This window comes from Nycticebus coucang, chromosome 10, assembly GCF_027406575.1.
Source record: "Nycticebus coucang isolate mNycCou1 chromosome 10, mNycCou1.pri, whole genome shotgun sequence".
NCBI lineage: Eukaryota > Metazoa > Chordata > Mammalia > Primates > Lorisidae > Nycticebus > Nycticebus coucang.
The window spans coordinates 12,973,471-12,997,464 of NC_069789.1; the positions used below are offsets into that span (position 1 = coordinate 12,973,471).

At 40.0% G+C, this 23,994-nt stretch overlaps 1 protein-coding gene and 1 non-coding gene across 2 annotated transcripts in view; one reads left to right on the forward strand and one right to left on the reverse strand.

Moving 5' to 3' along the window:
- The window catches only part of WDR64 (WD repeat domain 64), a 140,024-nt gene that overhangs the window by 54,043 nt on the left and 61,987 nt on the right, over positions 1-23,994 (reverse strand). The window contains exons 11-14 of the mRNA XM_053606402.1: positions 13,707-13,833; positions 8,868-9,016; positions 6,598-6,721; positions 3,417-3,592 (exon numbers count right to left, since the gene is read on the reverse strand). Coding sequence (XP_053462377.1) covers positions 3,417-3,592; positions 6,598-6,721; positions 8,868-9,016; positions 13,707-13,833 — 576 coding nt within the window. The remainder of the gene's footprint in view (positions 1-3,416; positions 3,593-6,597; positions 6,722-8,867; positions 9,017-13,706; positions 13,834-23,994) is intronic.
- LOC128597806 (U6 spliceosomal RNA) lies at positions 10,744-10,850 on the forward strand. Its single transcript, XR_008383364.1, has one exon. It is a non-coding gene; the product is annotated as a U6 spliceosomal RNA (small nuclear RNA).

The window sequence follows — 23,994 nt, forward strand, 5'->3', positions numbered from 1 at the left end:
AGGCCTTGTAATTCAAGAATGTCAAAATGGTCTCCAACCGTGAGTATGCATACAACTCACACCAACATTAGCAGGGTATGAGTGCTACCATTTTTCCACAGCCATGCTAAACCTTGGTATTATCACATTTATGTTTTTCAACCAAATTTATTGTAATTCTAATTTGAATTCTCCTGATTACTAATGAGATTTAGCAGCTTTTTATATGTTTATTGACCATTTGGGTTTTCTGTTTTTGAAGTGCCTTTTTTTCATTTTTATATTGAACTGTGTACCTTCTTATCTAAGAATTTTGGACACTAATCCAGTTAGATACTACTCTTGGTTTAATGTACTTAAATATATTCATCTTTTCCTTTAGAATTAGTGATTTTTGAGTCTGATTGAAGATATTTTTGTTTTTCTTGAGACGGAGTGTCACTATGTCACCCTCTGTAGAACACGATGGCATCACAGCTCACAGCAACTTCAAACTTTTGGGCTTAAGTGACTTTCTTGCCTCAGCCTCCCAAGTAGCTGGTACTACAGGCACCCACCACAACACCCAGCTATTTTTTGTTGCAGTTGTCATTATTGCTTAGCTGGCTTGGGCCAGGTGCAAACCCACCAACTTTGGTGTATGTGGCTGGCACCATAACCACTGTGCTACAAGTGCTGAGCCTAAGATAGTTCTTTATCTTGAAGTCATAAAGACAATCTTCTGCCTTTTAATTAATAGCTTTAAGTCATTAATCTATAAGGAAAAGGTAGTCCTAGATGGTACACCAAAATTTAGGGTATTGATTTTTTTTCCATATGGCTTTCCAGTAGCTCCAAAGCCATGTGTTGAAGAGTCTGTTCGTGGCACACGAGTCTGCCATGCCACTTCTGCCTTGTTTTTGTTCTGTGGCTCTACTTACATATTCCTGTGCCCCAACCATACCGTCTTGTTTCCTCACTGGCTTACTTGTTTTGCCTGTGGCCTGAGATGAAGGTACCTCCTTCCAGAATGGACTTGTGTTTTTTTCTGCCAATGCCTGGTAGAACTACCAGTGTTGGGCGATCTACATCCAAGTTCAGAGTTGAGATTTCTTTGACTACGTCTGCATTGATATTCTGGTTTGCAAATGAATGTAAGAGTCTGTATTGGGCCATGGTTTCTCAGGGACAGGATTCTACCTTGTCTTTTTTTCTCCCCCACTCCTCTTCCTTTTTTCCCTTCTTGGTTCAGTGTCATGATATCATGGACATGGTACATGCATTTAACTGTTTGTCTTAGGTAGGCTCTGGGCCATGGCTTCTTTTGCCTCTCTTAATCTGCCAAGAGTCCAAAATTGAAACTCAGTTTGCTTTGGAAGAGGTCTTTGGGGCAAAAGTAGCAGTGGTATTTGGGTCCTCCATTTATTTCTCCCAGTCTCCACTTTCATTTAAATTTTGGTCTGCTATTTACTTACTACACTGTCGGCTCTTTCATGATAGGAGATTTAAAACACATTTTATCCAGAACTTTTCATTGTTTTTGGTGGGGAGTTGGTTGGTGTAATCTAATTATTCAATACCTTATTTCTCTCAGAATTCTGGGATTTGAAATTATTCCCAGCATATGTTTGAGTGCACAATTTTTCCGCCCTGGAGACAGAGTCTCGCTCTGTTGCCGCAGCCTAGTGCCATGGCATCAGCCTAGCTCACAGCAACCTCAAACTCTTGAGCTCTAGCCATCCTCCTAACTCTACCTCCCAAGCCTCAGCCTCCAGAGTAACCTGGAACTACAAGCACCTGTCACAATGCCCAATTTTTTTAGTAGAGATGAGTCTCACTATTTCTCAGGCTGGTCTCGAATTCCTAAGCTTAAGAAATCCTGCCACCTCAGCCTCCCGAGAGTACTAATATTACAGACATGAGCCGTGGTGCCCAGCCAAAATATTTCTTGAATTGTATTGAATTCAATTGGAAATCAGTGGAAAGAGAAATCTTCTTTGGTTCTCAAATTGGGCTGAAAACAACCTCACCATCATAAGCTTTTGTAGCACTTTGTGCAAGCCCTCATAACACTTACAGTGGGTGGATCAGTATAAGTCCTTCTTATTAAATTGTAAATTTCATGATGGAAAGAAAGGTATCTTTTAGGTATATGGCAAACATTTGTTCAATGGTTGAAAAAATGAATAAATATGTAAATCAAATCATTAATAGCAAATAATAATAAGTAAATAAAAATACATTAATAAATAAATGTGATTTCAACATTATTCATATTGTAAAGCTGTCCCCTCCAGCATTAGCAAAAGATTCCAAATACCCCCTCATATGTGTGTTGTTGTCTGCTTTACAAGAGGTTTCTTATACTTCTTTATTCTTTCAATTCTTACTGAGCATCTGCTCTGGGCAGGACAGGAATATAAATGTGAATAATAGAGGGTTTTAGCCCTTATCAATTTCATCTACAGATTCTGAATGGAGAAGCAGAATAATAAAAGGGAAACATGCTACAGCAGAACCCCTCAAAATTTTGACATGTTACTAGTTCCATGTTACTTTCTGCAGCCTAGAAAAAAGGAGTATTTGTGACAACAGGGCTTTCTGATGACCAATTGCACTAACTTAAACAAGAAAAATCAACATATTGGTGTGTTTTAGAGTGTAAGAAGTTCCTTTCCACACTACCATTTTAGATTGCTCTAAAGGGAAGAGTATATTATATCAGGGAAGTTTTTCACTTCTTTCTTCCATCCTTAAGGTCATCAGTTATCTTAATCAAGGTAGTCCTTCCTGATTACCAGACTAGTCAAGGCTGTCTCCGATCTTAGCTGTCAGAAGGGGAATAATACAGGTGATGAGTCCTTGAGTTCTAGGTGACAAGTTGAGATTCACTCAATAGCCAGAATAAATGATCCAGTCTTCAGTTTAAATTTGAAGAAGGCATTAGCATTCCTAAGTGGTAATAGATTCACAGGAAAAATAAAATAGCCTGCCTCCATCCTCCCAAAACATCCCTGAGCAGATTGTATCATTAACCTTAAAATAAACAAAGTGATTCTGGCAACAAATTAAAAAAGTGTCTTGAGCATCCCTGAATGCATTATCATTTATAAGAGACAAGAGCATGTGGGGGAGAATTTCTGCCAGTGAATTATTCCCAAACGTGGGCATAATCAATGTCAGAGGTGGCATCTGTGAAGGAATGTCGCCCTTCTGATACCTGCTTTAGGGGACCCTGACTAATCCTCCAGCAAAAGCTTGATTGGCAGGATGCAGTGGCTGGGCGACTATTCTTTTTTCTCCTTTGCTTGAAAAGAGGCAAAGTTACTTAGAAGCAGCACAGGCAGATGGAGGATAAATACTGGCTCCAGCTGACTGGCAAGAGAGGCATTAAATAACCTCATTCAATTTTCCCCAGAAGGGCACCTTCAGCCCAAATATAAGATGGGATTGTAGACCTGGATCATTTTGATGTTTCCATTGCGCTCCAAGACAAGGACCAGGTACTGGTGCTTCTCCTGGGACTTGAGGAAAATCAGGCGTTGTATCCAGTGCTCTTCCTCCTTCCAGTCTTTTCCTTCTGGCAACACTTTCATCTCCTGCCCACTGCCAAAGTCCCAGATTTTGACTGTTCCTGAGTACACAGAGAAAAGACTATGTGGGTAAAAATGATTTATAGAAAGCTTGGCTTTAACAGAGAAAATTCATCTGATTGAAAGCTTTCTGCCAAGAATTTACCCTATATTTATTTCCTACAAAGATTGATGGGCGAGTCTTCCCAGGCTTGCTGTGCATGAAGCATATTTCTATATGTCTTGATTTGTCATAGGAGATAAAAAATAAACATGGGCCAGGGTCAGGTGGCTCATGCCTATAATCCCAACAGCACCTTGGGAGGCTGAAGCAGGAGGATCGCTTGAGGCCAGGAGTGTGACAGTGGCCTGGGCAAGAGTGAGACCACCTCCCCTCATCTCTATAAAAATTAAAAAAAACTCTACAAAAATTAAAAAATATATTAGGCAGGCATAGTGGTACATGTCTCTAGTCCCAGCTACTTGAGAGGCGTCAGTAAGCCATTATGATGCCCCTGCACTATAGCTCATAGAACATAAAAAGACACTGTCTCCAAAAAACCCAAATAAACAAACATAAATGAATGAATAAACCTGGAGCAATCAATGTCCTGAAATCTACCGTCAGACACCCCTATCTGAGAGTTCGCTCTTAAGTGGATCTTTTCTGTCTATTCTCTTCAATGTTTTCCAGAGTGCTAAATACTCCCTTCCTGACATGGGACTATTAGCTGTCATGCTACAGTTATTATTGACAATAAAAGATCATTCCAGTAATCTGCCACATTTCTTAAGGTGCAGACTCCAGCTCTTACTGGACAATAAAAGGTTTGAGGGAATCTCAGCAGATAAGAAACCATTGAGTTTGGAGTTCTTTTGTTGGTTGTATGGGAGAGAAATGAAAAAGGAGTGTCGAGTTTTTTCTAATATTGGAATCCTACTTTCTGTTTGAAACCTAATCCCCAATGTGATGATATTTGGAGACTATTAGGTCAGGAGGTGGCGCCCTCATGAATGGGATTAGTGCCCTTATGAAATAAGCCCTACAGAGCTGCCTTGCCTCTTGTATCAGGTGTGGACTCAGTGAGAAGGCACTGTCTGTGAACCAGGAACAGGGCCCTCAGAGGCACCAAATCTGCCAGTGCTTTGACCTTGGATTTCTCAGCCTCCAGAACTGTAAGAAATAAATCCCTGTTGTTTAAAAACACCCAGTTATGGTATGCTATCGTAGCAGCTCAAATGCACTGAGATGCTTTCTCTATTGTTAACTTTATTCCTTTGTTTGGGGAACCTGGATGAAGGGGCCAGCAGGGATGATAATCAGTGTAGCTGTGGAGTGCCTGTCTCCAGGTCACTGCTCTGCAAGGAAGATTATTTTTCACACAGGCTTCTACATGCAATGGCCACCTCAGGGTTAGGATCCAGTGGGCCATGCCTTATAGCACTTTTTATCTCCTCCATTATCCCCCCACACTAACTTGTTACCTCTCAATTCTAACCCTGCTAGACATCCAGCAGAGTGTCGTCCTTCCCCAGTGCTGGGTTGTCCCCATCAGCAACACTCACAGCCCCCATCATTTGTTAGACAACAACATCATTGATTAAATACTTCCTGTAAACTCAGCATTGAGGTAGAAGCGTGGGATATAAAGTGAATAATCATAGTTCCTTCCCTCAAGGACTCTAGGGTATTATAGGAAAATAGTCATACAAACAATTAGAAGTTATCATATTCTCATACATTCCTCGGTTATGTAGACCCCGGATTTCTTGTGACCCTGGGACTTTGGCAGTCCAATTTGAGGGATGGAGAGCAGGGAGAGCTTCTGTCCAGCTCTTTCTAAGTGTCAGGTGAGTAAGAATGAAGAGGGACCAGGGGCTTATGGGTAGAGCTGCTCTGGAAGTCAAGAGAATTCCACTTTCTAGGGTGTCCTATATCCTGGATCCTTGTCAATTTAATATTGACAAACTGTCAATATTTAAAGGATCTCTAGATTCTGAGATAATAGTAAAATGTGGCTTGCTAGCATGAAAATAATGCTATCATCAGTCATGTATTGAATTGTTTAATGCTTATGCCTCATAATGATTGTGTATGTTACTCAGAATTTCTGTTACACATATAACTAATTTTCATATACATGCAGGAATGCTTATGGAACAGGGAGACTGCTTTCTTAAGAGCTATTCCACGCAAAGGGCAGTTGCACTTATTCATACCCCTTCAACTCAGCATTCATGATTTTACTTCATGCTGTGTCATCATCTCCTCATGCTTTAAAAAGTTAGACTCTCACATCAGGATGCTTACTCAATTCATCAATTGGCTGTGAGCCAGCACTTACTTATTAGACACATCTCACGAACAAATTATATCCTGAGTAGCGGGTGCTGTTGGTCGTATTGTCTAGATAAAGCCATTCTTCCACGGGGGTTCAGAACAAAGGGAGGTGAAAGGCAGGGTCTCTTGTTCCTGGAAGTCATGTGCAGTGCCCCTCGACACAAGGAGTGTCTTTTGACATCATGCAACAGGGGCCCGACATCTTCTCGAGTTTGACATGGGTCATGTCCTCTAGGAGCCTGGACACATAAACAAGTCCAGTGTAGAATTCTAGGGATCATGTAACCAAATTGGCTGGTTTTTTTTTCTGCTTTGAAATCTACTGTCAGTAAAACCATTGTTAGCAAGCACTGAATCTAAAGTTTATCTCTTAGCTGATGGTGCCCAAGAGTGGAAGGATGGAATGAGTTAATGCAACACCGAAGTCCCACCAAAGACTGAAATGCAGACGGTGTATGTGGAAGACTTTTGCAAACCATTAAAGCAACTATTTAATATATAAATGCAATATAAGGTATTGATAATTTTTAATCTCAATATCAAGTCATTGATGTTCATGAGATAAGAAAGTCTAGCAGTGTTCACTTGGGCACAGGAATTTCACTGTCAAGCTTACATATTCCAGCCTGATTCCTGCTCTCCCTCTACCCCAAAGAACTAATGAGTTAATAGCACAAATTCTCAGGACACTAAAGCAAGGAGGCTATGTTCTGGAAATAAACAGACCATTATATGCTCCTGTAGCAAAAAGAAATCCATTTTCATCAACAGCTGCAGATGTCAGTTCAACGTTCATGCCATGAGGGTCTAAAATCTGGTATATTTGGAGGCCAGTCTCAAGTTCCCATACCTATAGGAAAGGACAAAAATATCAAATAATCCATATGCTCTTCAATTCTTATCAAAATTTTACCAAATTCGAAGCATCCTCAAAATTGGTACTCTGGACATCTAATACCTTTCCCAGAACTCTGTCCTGAATGTTGGTTTGGTCTAAGAAATGTCTAAAATAAAATGCTCTCTGATAGTTACTATGCTATCCTGGCTATGTCTGCTGCACATGTAGGTGGCTGACACAGGCAGTGACTCTATTCCAGGCAGCTCCTGGCTGTGGAGGAAGTTTCAGTGGCTGCTGGCAACCTGGAGCAAGGCTAGCTGTAAAATAGAAATGTAGAAATTACAAGTGGAGGAGACAAAATATCAAAGTGGATTTATTTTCTGGTGACACTCATCCACATTAGACAAGGGTCATAGAACAGGATCTGTGATTAACGGTTCTCTTGTACGAAGAGAACCCTGAGGACAGAGGTCACTGATCTTCCCAAGGAATGTTCTGACTTGGGACACACAAAGAGAGAGAGAGGTGGAGACTAAAGGAGCCCATCTGGGTAATTAGGCTGGATGTAATTAGAAAATCCAGAAACTTGTCAATACTCATCATTAGCTCTCTTTGGAAACACTGCAGAGGCTTAGACCTACAGGCTTTTGGTCTGGATCTCTTCATGGATCTGCCATGTTCAGATGTAAATTAGCCTGCTAATCCAGAAAGGTTGCACTCCAGATATTGGGGTGGGTGGGGGGAGGGAAGAGACAGCATGGGCAAAGGAACAGAGGTGGGAAGGTGCATCTTTCCTCCAGGGAACTGAGAGAGAGCACTTGTAGCTGGGTGAAAGAGAGAGTGGGGAGGACGGACGTGTAGCTGAAGGGGTCAGATGGTAGAAGCCATTGGTTGGGAAGTGCTGGAGATGGTATTTGAATGAAGTCCATCTGGTACTAGAGCCCACACGCTTAACCTCTGGGTGTCTCTGGTCATACATGGGGTCGTTCAGGGAGAAAGAGGAATGAATGGGTCCCAGGGGTCACCCATCCTTTGGCCTGAAGTACAATCTCTCTCCAATCAGGTATGAAAAAATATTCCTTTCCCCTCGTCTCTTCCACAGGGACCACATTTTCCTCTTAAAAGGTCAGCATTGCATGAAAACAGGGCAGGTTTTCATTTTAGCTTCTCTCCCATAGTCTCCAAACTTTTTTATTTTCTGTCCCACATTGGAAAAATAACTGTTGTCTTCAGTCACACATTAAATACACAAACACTAATGAAAGCTGATTAGGAAAAAAAATGGTCTGTGCATACTGACACCACAGATAAGCAGAGTCCTTAAATAATCTGTATGCAACCTGTGGGCCACAGTTGGACACCCCTCATAGGCGTTACTAGAAATTAAGTGGTAATTAACTAAAGTCGGTATATTTGGGCTTGAAAAGATCTCTAGCAGATGAACCCAGAACATCAAAGACTAAGAAGGAATTTGAAGCGTCTCCAGAAGAATTCTTTCTACTGGTCCATATGTCTCCTTCTGGACAGCATGCAATAACCACCCAAAGCAACCCCACCTTCACTACCAGATGACTTTGCTGGTCCTAACGGCAGACCCACAAAGGGCATGAGTCCTCAGATAGACACACTTGGGTTTCTGTCCCAACCCCTGAGTTTATCCTTTGAGGCATATTGCCTGATGTTTCTGAGCCTCAGTTTCCTTATCTCTAAAATGAAACTATCCACAGAGAACTGTGGGAGAGATTAAAGGAGATTATAGATTCATGGCTCTTGGCACATATCCTGAACCTATAAAGGTTATAGTAATACACAGCTAGGTTAAAAAAAAAAAAATCAAAATACAAACTAGTTCTCAATCGTGATGCATTTCCTTTAAAATTCCTGTTCTGATTGTAAAAAAAATAGCTTTGTTTATACAGTTGGGTGTGGCAAGAATCACCAATAGGTCTCAAGTATTCTCATGAATTTTAGCAAGCAGTCTGAACTGGCTTAAAATGTTTGGTTTTCATGCACTCATGAAAGCCTAGAAATGTCTCTGATGGATAGTCTCATAATATGTGTGAGTGCTGCCACGTCTGCTTACTCACTCAAGTCACCTTGAAGAAGAGAAATTTCTATTTGCATTGCCTTTTTTTCTAAAGAGCTAATAGGTACCTACCTTAATTACGGATTCAGAGCAGATAGTGAGTACTTGGTGAAAATGCTTGTTGTAAAGCATGACATTGATTTCTCGTTCATGCGTGTGAGGAATCTGTTTTGTATCTTGTATCATCCTGGTCAAAGGATACATGTCCATCACACTGGACCCTGGAATAGAAGTCGACATCTTATGAACAGCCAATATTGGAGCTTCTGTAGAATAAAGCATTTGACCCAAATGGTTGGGTTTGGAAACGGCCAATTGGTGAAATTAGAAATACCAATGCCTAAAAATACATTCATTTATTGTAAAACATTTTTTGAAAAAGTAAGTGAGATTCAACCACAGAAAAGTGTTCATTTTGGATTTCAATACTGGTTTTTTTGTTTGTTTGTTTGTTTGTTTGTTTGTTTTTTGAGGCAGAGTCTAACTTCGTTGCCCTCAGAAGAGTGCCTTGGCGTCATAGCTCACTCTTGGGCTTAAAGCCTTCTCTTGCCTCAGCCTCCCGAGTAGCTGGGACTACAGGCTCCCACCACAACACCCAGCTATTTTGGAGATGAGATCTCGCTCTTGCTCAGGCTGGTCTCGAACCTGTGAACTCAGGCAATCCACCCGCCTTGGTTCCCAGGGTGCTAGCATTACAGGCGTGAGCCACTGTGCCCCGCTGACTTCATTATATCTTAAGTGCAGGCCATTTGGACTTCATCGCTATCCTTTTAGTGACCCTCATTTTCCTGTTTTTTAAATACTCTACTTTCCCCTTTCTTTGCTGTGTCTACAATCTGCCTTTCCATCTTGTGCTCAGCAGTAATGGTGATGATAAGCTTTCTGCTGAAGGTAAGCTTCCATTTAGTGATTGAAATTTATTGTTACGTAGCTCATTTCAACCAACAAAATGATAAAGCCTTCTGTAAACATGGTCTTATTAAACATAATGAATGAAAATGGTGGCAAGCCAGGAGTTGTAATATCCATATTAAATAAAATTAATTTCCAAATCACTACTGTGAAGTAGATGGGGAGTGAGTATTCTTTACTTGCATTTTTCCAAGAGAGGCCTGGCTATAGTAATACTGTAAACTGCAAGTACGATTTAAGTCTCAATATCAACTAGTTGTGTGTATTCTGTTTTAGTGTAATATCTAGAAATATAAATAAGAATCTCAACATTCTGTGGCTCAAACAAAAATGAAACCTCTTTCCTGTTTTATTGATGTGGAGATTAAGTTACCAAAGGCAGGCTTTGCACTGAGTTTCTCAAATCTCTCTGAAGAATTCTCAACTTTAGGAGAAGTTTCAGCAGGAGTTACTAAACACTTGCCTAAGTGTTTAAATTTTAAGATAAAATCTGTTCATGTGTGAAGAAGGACTGAGATGGCTCATCTGGCAGTATTCCTCAATTCAAATACCTCAATATGGAAATGTGAGATGAATATAGTAACCATATCATCAAACTCCACTTGGAACTGCTTGGTAGATCCTTTTACATTAGACTGACGGTAGCTAACTTTATTTAGAATGGACATCAAAAAAGTTTGATTTCTTCATGGACAAGTGGCAATCTTCTACTTTTTTTGGCTAGTTGCATTCTGGAAACAATGCAGTGCAGAGAAAAATTGTGGTTTCAGGAGTCAGAAGTTTTTTTTTATTTATTTTATTTTATTTTTTTTAGGAGTCAGAAGTTTTGAGATCAAATCCCAGCTCTCTGTTTTAATCTTTTGTCGCTTCTACTAGACAGACAGGCTGCTAGAGAGTCTGTTTCACCATTTATAAAACAGGAAAAATAACAATTACTCCCTCATGTAATGGTTGTGCAGATTAAATGAAACAGTGTACAAGAACATTTTGTAATGGAACTCTACAAATGGTAGTTATCTCAACAAGAGTAATAATGGCGCTCGCTTCAGCAGCACATATACTAAAATTGGAATGATACAGAGAAGATTAGCATGGCCCCTGCGCAAGGATGACACGCAAATTCATGATGCGTTCCATATTTTTTAGTTTGCAAGTATTTGAGTAACCGGCATACTTTAGCTCTACTTTTTGATTTGACCCGAAGAATCACCAATAGGTCTCAAGTATTCCCATGAGTTTTAGAAGCCTGAAGTCTGCAGGATAAAGAATTTGCAGCAAAGTAGCTTGAGGGAAAAGAATATGAAGGAAACATTTGGCAGTTTGGCTAGAGCTTAATAATTGATTAGATTTTTCTGGTTTTCAAAAATTGCAATGAAAGGAAATTTTGATGTGTTGTATCTTCCTTGTAGTAGCAAATAAGTGTGTGTGGAGAAACAATAAAATTGACATTTAAGTACCTTAAAAAAAAAGAGTAATAATGATGATGTAGTCTTCAAAGCATTTCTAGGAGGCAGCGCTGCTGTCACTGGGGTTCAGAAGAGAACAAAGGCTACTTCATTTGAATCAAAGCCTGAATAAAAATCTAAGAGATAGAGATAAGTTTCATGTAATTCTGACATAAAGTTGAGAGCTGCTGTCAATGTCTGCGAGTTTAGTGATCAAGCAATATATAGAGCTCTCTATGTTTAGAAACAGAAGTGTGATCAGAATGATATAAAATTTGCAAGAAATCTTGATTTTCCCATCTTCCTCCTCCTCCCACCCCTTCCTCTTCTTTGTTTTGTCTTGCTACTTGAGTCCTTAGTTGTTCTGATGATGAATGGGTGGAATTATGGAATACAGTAATCAAACATGCAAGTTGGAGCACTAAAAAAAAATTGCTTACTATTGTTAGTATATTCCTTTTAGAGGAGGTAATATAGAAGAGGAGTGCTTCCTGTGGGAAAGGAATCCCCATAACCCTGACAGGAGAGTAGCCATTTTAGAAAATCAGGTCAGAAACCAGCAATCCCCTCCCAGGATTCCTGGAGGGCTTCAAGTCCAGAGTTCCTAGAACATCCTGCCCACACCTGGTCGGTACTAAGTGTATGCCCATGATCCTGACCTGCACTAGAGAGGGTGCAGGCTCCGTCCTCGCTTCCCCATTTCAGCTGTACTTCACGTCCCTCTTCCAGCTGTATCAAAAAAGCTAATAAAGGCATTTTGCAACTGTGTGAGAGCTGAGCTGACTCCATTCTCCTTTTCCCTCTATTAAAGTCTTTTCTTGTCCCTGGACTGACCTTTCCTTTCTTGCAGACCCTCACCCAGGTTCTAAGCCAGAAACTCTCACTTACAACTAGACTAAGTTATGTTTTATGAGGTAGAAAATGATGTATCAATTATGAAGTGCTAGTCTGCTCCTAATCCAGGGGAGAAAAACACCAAAAGTTAAAAATAATTACAGAAGAACCGCTACAGTTGACCACCTCCTTAAGCTGACCTTATTTTCGTAGACTGGACATGCACCACATGTACGTATCGGTACAGGCAGACCGAGTTCCTTATGTTGACACCTCTGTGTGCTGACCAGTTTGTCACAGTCCCTTGGATGGTTAATTTACAGATTTACATATTCTCCATCAGGAGCGACAGCACCAACCAGCTCTCTGCCTTAATCCCACAAGAACTCAAGAGCAGGTGGTCAGTGGGAAAATGCTTAGCAGATACCTTCTGGATTCGTGTTCCAGAAGGAGGAACACAGGAAAGTTACTCCCAATACTGGGAATCACTTGAAGTCCAAATGGGTCCTTGGCTTTGCACAAGAAAGAATTCTGGAGCCAGCTGACAGTTTAAACTGAAAGCTAGTTTTATTCAAAACGTAGAGAAAGTCTACTTCACCAACAGAGTAGAGGCTATGTGGAGGAGACCTGGCCCCATGGTTTCTTTAGGCCTTCTGTTTAAGCAACAGCCTAATTATATTATGTTACTTCCTGGAAGGGGCAATGTTTTCCTGGAGTTAGGGTGACAGCCTCCATTTGACTACAGATGGTCAAATAGGAGGTGTCACTGTGTCAGGAGCGTGATGAGCGTGGGAGGCTTCCTCGGAAACGTTTATGGTGATGGAGTGTATATGAACTGCAAGGTCACGAAGCAGCCACTTTCTCCACCCTCAGTTCTACCTGTTGGAATTTGCCTTGCCTCCCTCTTGTTTTGAACTGGGTGGCTGGAAACAGTCTCAAGACTTCCTGACTCAGGCAGTGCCTGGACAGTTAAGCAGCACCTACAGCAAGGCTGAAACCACACCCAAAGCAGCATCTCCCGCTCCCTGTCTCAAAACTGCTACTAATACTGTTTATTTTTCTTCTGAAGCCTAAAAGTACCAGTGAACAGTGTTCAAACTAAATGTCTAGCAGGGCCCCTTGTCTCTTCAGTAATCGTGTCTTTCTAAGAAGCCACCGAATAATTGGCAACAAATCCGTTGGCCCTGGCACAGGGACTCTGTCCTCACTCTCCACTATTCTTCATCTAGAAGCAAAGGCACCAGAGGGATGGCACCCTCCTGGCTGATCAATCACCTTGTTACCAGTGTGCCTGGGGCCAAAGTCCCTTGCTGCAGAAAAGGGGCATAGACTTGGCCTCTAGTGCAGCTGCTCTAAAATGGGGTCATTTTCCTGCTCCCAAGAGTCAAACAGTGCTGAGTGTGGCAGCTGGATTTGCCCTGTCTGGACGTAGTGAGAGAAGTTACATATCACTTCTCTGCTTAACCCAGGCCTTGTCTTCCTAAGTTCAGTGACTTAAAGCACTGACTTGGTATTTTCAGAGAAGTGTGGTTACACATTTCATATACCCAGCCACAGGAAGAGCAGAATTGAATTCAGTACCTTCTGCAGTGAATTATGGTCTATAAATCACCCTTCTAGTTTTGTTTTTTTTCTAGTTAGTGCTCAAGTGCTAGTTTTAAAAAGGTTAAATGTTAAAAATGAAGATATGATTCATTTGCCATTAATTGGGTACACTTACCCGTAATAAGCATGCCGTGATTAGCATCGTATATCATAGAATAAATCTGCATGTCTCCTGGTCCTCCTTGGCTGTCGTGGAAGACTTGTAATAGTGACAAAGTCTGAATATCCCACACCCTGAAGACCTGGGAGAACAAAAAACCCAGGTCACCACTGTTTATACTGTACCTTTCCTGTGCAATATTTTTAGGTGAAGGAAGCATTCAGGACTCTGCAACGCAGCAAAGTACGATTTGTACAATGGACACACATTTGCTAAGCTCCAATTTTGTTTGTTGGTTCAATCATTGTAAAAAGCAAAAGGTTTATGAGAAACCAGAGTATATGTCAGTTCAATTATCATTCATTAATACCAGAGGAAAATAGCAGGAGTGATTTGCACTCTGTTTAAATGAATACCTTTAGGAAATAGAGTTTTCTATTGTTATAGAAGGGAAAAACATAGCTTTTATTACTCTTTAAGAATTTGAAGGAATAATAAAAGACTGATCATGATATTAAAGCCACATTTCTCCCTCTACTACGGATGAGAAAATAAGACTTATTTAAGTGGAAGATTTCAAATTTCTCTTTCATGAGTTATAAAGGTAGGAACATGTTGCTAAGAGAGGTTGCTAAGAACCTCCTCTTTCCCAAAGATGTAAAAGTTATAGAAAGCAATTTCGGGAGGATGGTATAGACCTAGTAAGAGCACAGGGAAACTGGTTATCAGCGCTCTCATTTGTGGGAGGAAGGAACTATGCAATTACTCAAATAGCACTTGAGCTGACATTAGAGAACAGAAGGAACAATACATATTGAGCAAAACTAGGTCAAGCTTTTTACCCAAAATATCTGGTCTCGGTCTTCTTCATTATTCTGTTTTTTTCTTTTTAGCAAGTTACAGTGTGATGAATTTCAGAAATAAGTGTGATTGGATCAAGAATAACATTTTCCAGCCATGCATCAGCCTTCACCAATGCTTTTGTATTATAATAGTTTTATTAACTTATTAAGTTGGAGTGTTTTTTAATAAATGGGAGGCCATTTGTAGGACTAGAAATAAAATCTAGTAAATAGTTAACAGCAAGCAATACTTCCCTTCTAATTTGAGGCACTTATGATTGAGCTAATTATATGTTAACTGAGTTTGGATCTTTGTCATTGCCAAGGTGACTCTGTCTTAAATAGAAGAATGCTAAAATGTCTAAGTCACGTAATTTTGCTCAAATGTACATCCTCAGTAGGCTAATATTACCCCAAACTTGTACAGTTGAAATTTATTTCTTTTGTTCTAGTGAAAATGCATATTTGGGGGGAGTAGAGAGAATGGTAACCCTTTTCAGTCTTCTGTATCATGAACAAGAAGAATTGACTATTCTGAATTTAGGTTCAGAGCCTAGAATGAGAAATGAGTGAGGGAAGAGACGCTCAAGTAGAATCAAAGAGCAGAAAAGAAATGCATCTCTGTGCAAATGGTTCTGATTCGTCTGCTTCGGCTGAGACACTTTCATGGCTGCAGTCTTGCTGTATGTGTGCACAGTCTGAATTGTAGTTTGGTGAGAAGAACAAAGATGAGGCAAAAAAGAATGAGAGCTCCAGTTCGAGTCTATCATTCAAACTCCTTGAGTCTCAATTTTCTTGTTTCTAGAGTGGATATAATGACACTGGCGCCTCCTGCCTCATTGAATTGATGTGAGTACATTTGAAACATAACATTCTCTGTCGAGGAATAACTGCTTTCTCTTTTCTTGTCTCTTGTTCAGCATTCAGCTCTTTGGGTCTTTCATGCGTGTTTTAGGGAAGTGGCCATTGCTGGACCTTGGGAGGGACCCTCCTCTTTATACTGCCCCTAATTTCTTAGCTTTTTCTGCTGCGCCACTCCCTACTTGCCCTCTTCATCTGTAATGTCCTCTCAACAGCTTTTCCTGTTTAGCTAACTCCTACTCATTTTTTAAAATCTCTGCCATAAAGAGGACTAAAAAGTGAGGGCTGGGTTAGGATAGTGTTGGAGGTTGATGCTGTGATGCACCATTTCTTCTCTTAGCATAGAGAAAATATAAAAAAGAGAAAGCAAAAAGAAGTAGCAAGACCCCAAAGCAAGACACACACGTGTGTATTGAATCACAAAGCAGTGAGTAGGCTGAAACGAGAGAACTAGACGGTAGGTCTGAGCAGGCAGACACACAGGACCAGAAGCTCCACACCAGGGGCCCAACAGCCCAGAAGCTCCACAGCAGGGGCCCAACAGCCCAGAAGCTCCACAGCAGGGGCACACAGGACCAGAAGCTCCACACAGGGGGCCCAACAGCTGAGGCAGCAGCAGGTCTCCCAGTCAGCACAGGTAGACTTGGAAACAACCGTCTGTGCTCTGTTCTCTTCTGGAGATACAGCTATCTGAAAGACGTGGGACCCATGGGGATGGATGGACTGCCTTCTGCAGAGAGGCTAAACCAACCCAACATCTGGCTCGGGACTCTGGCTATTTCTGACCCGGGCTCCAGGAGTCAGGTGGAGGGAATTGTGTATTGGAAGTATTGAGCATATAGACACAGACGGATGCCTCCCCCCAAGTATTAACAGGAAAGTATAATTTTTAGAAAAATATAAAGGAGGATAGTTTCATGAACTTCGGAGTTGGAAAGGATTTTTTAAATAAGCACAAAACCCATGAGCCACACAAATGGATACGTTGAACTAAGCCAAAATTTAAAACTTGTGTTCAATCAAAGCAACAATCACAAAGGCACAAAGTATAGAAACAACTCAAATATTCACCAGGCAAGTTGGAATAGATATTAATAATATGTGCTGCATTCGTACAGCAGAATACCAGGCAGCAGTTAAACGAACTGGAGTTACATGCAACAACAAGAGCAAATATCAGAATAGAATGTTGAGGGGGAAAACTGAACATATTCACTGTAGTATTCATACTCTAAATATTATATAAAAGATGCAAAATAAAAGTATATCAGGGATACTTACAAATGTACTCATGGTAAAAAAAATTATGGTGCTTGTTTGAAATTCACAAAAGTCAATAACAATTCGTCTCCTTTGAACAACTTCCTTTGCTCACCCCTCTAACTTAGTATATTCTCTCTCTTATAGACGCACCTAACACAGCCATACGTGCTTCACAATGGGGATACCTTCGGAGAAATGTGTTACTAGGAGATTTTATCACTCTGCAATCATCATGGAGTGTACTTACACTCACCTGGATGGTAGAGGCTACGACACACCTGGGTCATATGGCATAGCCATGTACAGCCACCACCACGCCAGCATTCCATGTTGGACAGAAACGTCATCACACAACACGAGACTGTGCCCTTGTATGAGCCGTTAGCAACTATAACGTGATGACTCACTCAGTAGCCGTCTCCACTAGACTGTAACGTGCCTGAGGGAGGAACCACATCTTATTTGATTCTGTTCCCTGGTGTCTGATGCCTTCTGTTTAGTTTGGTTTGTTGGCTTGCTTTTGGTCTGTTTGCTGGCTTAACCTCTGTCTTGGTCTAATAGGACTTTACAGTGGTGCCACACCATATAGAAACTCAATACTTCTCTAAGTCAAAGAGTTCAGAAACGCCACCCATTTACTTTATGCTTAGGTGGTCAGAATATGGGAGTTATTTGTGGGAAAAAAGAGTAGTGACATTAATTAGGCTCTAGTCCTCGTTCGTGCATTGCCTTTGGGGGCTGCCAGTGTTATCATTTTGGGTTTAGGGCTGCAATACTTGGGAGCACAGAAATGGAGGCAGGTCAGCCCTGAAGGGTGTTAGCAAGAAATCAAGGGGAAAAACATTTCAGTAGGAGTAGGTAGTACAGAGACAACATCAGAGAGGGTGGGTGGCTTCTCTTAAAGAAGCCAGGGCAGAATGGAATATTCATACGTTAAAAGTGAAGCGTTACATATGTGCCTGTAAACTGAAATTGTAAAAGATCATCTTTTAGTAGCAATAAAAATAATAAGGATGATTTTCAAATAATTTGGCAACAGAGGAATTAGATTAAATCAGGGAACTTCCAACCTAAAGGACACACGTAGCCTTTGAGGTCCTTAAGTGCAGCCTTTAGATGGTTTCCAAATTTTATAGAACATACCCTTTTATTTTTATGATTTTTTGTTCATGTTTTATATTTATATTTTATTTTTAGTGAATATATTTAAAATATCAAAGAATCAAAGAATAAAATGATTCAATGAAATAATCCTCCCAGATTGACCAGCACAATTAGAACATTAGCAAGCCATAAAGGCTACATTTACGACTGCCATGCCCATAATTTAGTTCTAACTTCCTTCGCCTGACTGGTATCACTACCACACGAGGATGGTTGGCAAGATTTTATGGGGTCAAGTACACTGGTCTGATATCAGCTTTTGACAACAGTGCTCTGTATGTCTGTTTGAAGTGGAATCTGAATTAGCTGCACAACAGTATTTTTTAACTTTGCTTAACAACCTGTCATGTCCAAGAAGACCAAGAGAATGCTGAGGAAGGAAGGAAACAGACTTTTTAATGAGTATTGAGAGTTGCAATATGATCTTGTTTCTGCTAAAGGTAAGACGATTTGCTTGCTTTGCAATACTACAGTATCAGCATTAAAGAAATTCAGTGCTCGTCAGCATTATAACTCTCATAAGGACCACGAATATTTCAATTAGAGGGAGTGGCTGCATTTCTTGCAGAAATTACAAGATGAAAAGCAAAAGCAAACACGATTCATTTAAGCAACAATAAGACCTGGAAATAATGCCACTGAAGCAACTTCTAAAGTAGTTTGTACACTAGAGCAAAGAGGAAGTCATTGAGAGATGTAGAAATTGTGAAAGAATGCGTTGTTGCAGGTGTAGGATGCTTGGACCTCAAAAATGTTTCAAAGAACAAACAGCTGCCTCTTTCTAGGAGAACCATAACTGATCAGCAACATGAATCAGGTTAACAGAACAACAACATAAAATACTTCGAAAGGAAAATACATGTTATTTAATCACCTTGGATGAGTCAGTAGTATCGTTCGCTCATCCAAGGTGATTAAATAACATGTATTTTCCTTTCAAAGTATTTTATGTTGTTGTTCTGTTAACCTAAAGGCTGATTCGTGAAGGTTTTATACTTCATTCAGGTCATAACAGAAGATTTTCTTTGCTACAAAGAGTTACTTGCCTTGAGCACTCATGTAAACAGAAAATAGGGACTAGATATCTTTAACAGCTTTCAAAATAAATGTCATGAAGTTGGTAAATTTAGTGAGTGTATGTACAGATGGTGCACCATTCATGGCAGGAAAATATGAAGGATTTATTGCACAGATAAAAAAAATTATTAACAGGCCAGGCATGGTGGCTCACACCTGTATTCCTACCACTCTGGGAGCCCCATGCAGGAGCTCCACTTGACCTCGGCAGCTTGAGACTAACCTGAGCAAGATCAAGATCCCCATCTCCACTAAAAATAGAAAAACTAGCCAGCATTGTGGTGGGTGCTGGTACTCCCAGCTACTTGGGAAGCTGAGGCAAGAGAATTGCTTGAACCCAAGAGTTTAAGTTTGCTGTGAGCTAAGATGATGCCACTGCACTCTACCCAGGGTGACAGAGTGAGATTCTGTCTCAAAAAAAAGTACTAACAGCTCCAGATGCTCTCATTTCTTTTCTTTGTATCTTGCATCAGCTAACTCTCTGTGCTAAAGCTATTTATGATTTTAAGTGACATTTTGCAACAAATTACAAGTATTAACTATATTAATGCAAATGCAACATGACATCGTCGGTTTTGAAACATGCTAAAGCTGAACTGTGAGTTATTCAGTGTGAATTTTTCAGTGTGGATTTGCTGTATGGTTCTAAGGAGCATTGGCTAATTCAGGGACAGGTGTTAGCCACAATTTTATCTCTGTGAGAACAGTGAAATTTTTGGAAGAATATAGTCAGCTATGTGAATCATTGAAAGATTTCTACAGGAATGCACCATTTCTGTGTGATGCCATGTCAAGTCAAAATGATTTGAATATTTCTTTGCAGGGTAAAACTAAGTTTATATACGATACACAGCAAAAAATCCAAGCATTTCATAAAAAGCTATATTTTTTTCAAGATACTTCTTCAAAAGGAAATTTTGGATGAACATTTTCCCTATTTAGCAAAGGTTGTTGATGAGCAGGATGATATATGAGCATCATTTGAAGAATACTCAGCTGTTACACATTTATTAACTGGAAAATATGATGAAGGTTCATTGACTTCGAGAACTGTGACATCACACTCAAATTAGCATTTCATCTTGACCTAATTGATAACACCAAGGCACCCAAAGAACTATAAACAGAATTCATTGAGTTCTCAGTAGATGCCATTTTTAAGTCATTGATGGTAAGAAAGAATATAATTGAACTATGGAAAAGTGCAGTGGAATAGTCACACCTTTGGCAACATGCCTGAAAAAATGCTTTCTTGCTTTTCAATCATTTATTGTTGCAAATCTGCATTCTCCTACCTAACCCCAGTCAGTGCTTCCTTAAGGTCACGAATGAGTGATACCCTGTTAGAGGATCTGCTAAAACTGCGGAACAGCCTGCTGCAACCAAATATTCAATGCTTTCCAGCAAAAAGCAGACACAAATCGACCCATGAAAGGATTAATAAATTGTGGTATATGTACACCATGGAATATTATGCAGCCTTAAAGACAGATGGAGACTTTACCTCTTTCATGTTTACATGGATGGAGCTGGAACATATTCTTCTTAGTAAAGTATCTCAGGAATGGAAGAAAAAGTATCCAATGTACTCAGCCCTACTATGAAACTAATTTATAGCTTTCATATGAAAGCTATAACCCAATTATAGCCAATTATGGGGAAAGGGAGGGGAGGCGGAGGGTGGGTGGAGGGAGGGTGATTGGTGGGACCACACCTATGGTGCATCTTCCAAGGGTACATGTGAAATTTACTAAATTTAGAATATAAATGTCTTAACAATAACTAAGAAAATGCTCTGAAGGCTATGTTAACCAGTTTGATGAAAATATTTCAAATTGTATATAAAATCAGCACATTGTACCCCAATACAGCACAATAATTGCATTAGTGTACACAGCTATGATTTAAAAAAAAAAGCAGGCGCAAAAAAGTCATTAAAAGGTTAATTTTGAGATTAACAGTTTTAATTTTTGAAACTATTAAATACATAATACTTAGATTTTTACAAAATAAAGTACATTTTTAAGTATATCTAACTGAAGTTTCTTGAATGCGGCCTTATTTGATTACAGCTGAATTAGTGCAGCCTTCCAACATGAAAAGGCTCCCCACCCCTGGGTTAGATGAAAAGATTTTTTTAACATTGGGAAAAACATTCAAACAATTAAGCTTTTTGAAGAGAAAATAGAAACTGAAATCGCTAATCATAAAATATCAAAGAGAGGGATAAGGAAAAGGCTTCTCCTATAGCCTTTTGTGCAGAATAATTAGTAATGACGTAGAATTTTGAAAAACAAATGCATATGTGTGCAAGGAATGGGGATATTTCCTGGCTCTTCTTCTTGCAAGCTTCATGCTTCTCACCACTATCCGAATACATTGATGAAGTACCCATTTTCTTCTCTTGATGGCTGTTTATTGCAGAGTCACTAGAAAAGAATGTCTGATTTTTAGGAATTGGTCTCAGATACATAAAATAGGGGGCATCTTCAGGCAAAAACAATCGAATACTAATGAGACATTAGTCGAAATTTATTATACATCAAATGATTATGGAACTGTGGGCAAGGTGCTACAGACACAGAGATCAACAGAAGCTCTATTACTGTTCTTAAACAGATCAAAGTCTAGGCGGAAGAGAAGATCAAGGACAAATACACTGCCCCGTTAGGAATATGCAAGTGGAAATTTGGACATCATGCCATAGGGAGCATTGCATCAGCAGAACTCTTTAGAAATAGAATTGCAGTACCATTTAGCTGGAGCAAGGGGTATGGGAATTCACTATTTTCTGATTTGTAAAGGGAAGCTGGGATTTGCCCTGCTTTCCTAATTTGACCCAATGGCTGCATGAGGCTGATAAGATTTTTAGGGTCACTCAATTGATTAGGTGATTTTACATGGAGAAGCCTGAAGATGTATGAGATTATGAAGCTCTTTTGAGAATTACTGTAGTACTATGACAAACGGTATATTTGAAGATCAAGCGATGTATAACAGCATTACAAATGGTAGACATTCAAAATTATTTGTGTAGAGAATTCAATACAAAAATGCTTTAGTTCTTACAAAGCACTTTATAAGAAAAATATGTATTTTTAGCAAAGTGTATAGAACTAAATCTGTTAATTTTATCATCTTGTTTTCACATTTTTCTTGTGTGATAACTGGCAAATAGAAAATGAAATGAAGACATCCAGTATGCCTTCAAAAATTAACTTTTTAACTACCAATTATTATATGTACCTAGTAAACAAATTTAAAAACCGAAGTCCCCCTCCTGCCTACTACTTCCTCCAGACTCCTTGATTCAATTGTGTGGAAGATACTGTCTCTGGAGGCAGACCGCCTCAGTCGAGTCCTGCTCTACCATCAATAGCTGTGTCACCTTGGATAAAACACTGAACTTTTCTGTGCCTTAGTTTTCACACTCTTTTTTTTCCTCTCTCTTTTTTTTTTAGAGACAGAGTCTCACTTTGTCACCCCTGGTAGAGTGCCGTGGTGTCACAGCTCACAGCAACCTCCAGCTCTCGGGCTTACGCAATCCTCTTGCCTCAGCCTCCCAAGTAGCTGGGACCACAGGTGCCCACCACAACGCCCGACTATTTTTTGTTGCAGTTTGGCTGGGCCTGGGTTTGAACCCACCACCCTCAGTATATGGGGCCGGCATCCTACTCACTGAGCCACAGGCGCTGCCCAGTTTTCACACTCTTAAGGGAGATAATAACAGTGGATAGCTTGTAGAGATGTTATGAGCATTAAAATGAGACCACACAAATAATGGGGCTTATATCTGTGTGAGGGCATATTTATCTACTTGGATATACCTCATATTTTTTTCTCTCTCTCTCTTTTCTTCTCTGTTCTTTTCTTTTCGTTCTCTCCCTCCCTTCCCTTCCTTCTTTCTTTCTGTCTTCTTTTCTCTTTCTTTTCTTGATGGAGGTCTCACTATATTGCCCAAGCTGGTCCCAAACTCAGTCTCAAATGATCTACCTCATCAGGCTCCAAGTAGCTGGATCTATGGAGCCATGTGCCACCACGCCCACTTCACCTCATTCTTTCCAACAGCTGGATAGTATTCTGTTGTATGAATGGTTCATGCTTTATTGTAATTAGTCCCTTATTAAAGGACATTAGACTTATTTCCATTATTTTCTTAGTAGACATTGCTTTTATAAAAGAAAACAAAAGGGTGTGAGTGAATGTTTTAAATTTTGTTAGGTATTATCAAATCACCTTTGCCTTTTGAGAATATGATAGGCAGTTTGATAACTTACAGATTTCAAGTTGCAAAATGAGGGCCTAAGGGGATATTAGACATTTAGTAGGGGCTCATATATTGGTTAACTGATATTAACACAATAGGAAGTCAGGATTCCTAGGAATATCACCCTGAGACACAATCCATTTTCCAGCCAAAGAACAATGTCAGATAATGATACTTTATGAGAGATGAAGGTTAATGTCAATAGAATGTCCACACTGTTACCTTAGGTAAGCTGTAGTGAATATGTGTGTGTTTGTGAACGTGTGTGTGTGCCCAAGAGGGTCTGAAAGCTGACTGGAGGGTAAAAGGGAAGTCTAGAGCAGCGGTTCTCAACCTGTGGGTTGCGACTCACAGGAACTGTATTAAAGGGCCGCAGCATTCGGAAGGTTGAGAACCAGTGGTCTAGAGGGAAACATAGTAGTATAAAGACACTCTAAAACACAATATAAAGTACAAAAGAAAAAGACCCAAAGGGTATCGATCAGAAACAGCATAGCTTATGTTAAGCAAGTATGTAGGAATGCCGGGTTATAAAGGCAACGTGTGAGAGCCACACACAACAGGAAATCTCGTGGAGAAACTGCTTCCCTTTTTTGTAGGCATGTTTGCTCCCATGACCCAGAACCATCAGTAAGGTTTTCTTTTGAAGGTTGTCAATGAGCCGCCTTGGGTGATAAACTAAAAAAAACAAGCAAGAAGGCCTGCATGTAGGCAAACGTCGTCACGACTTGGGTGCTGAATCCCAAAGCAAGTGCCCTCCCTGCTTTTCTTAGTTTGTAGTTTTTCTTTCCAGATAGCCACTCACGTTTTATTTGCTAAAGTGCAACAA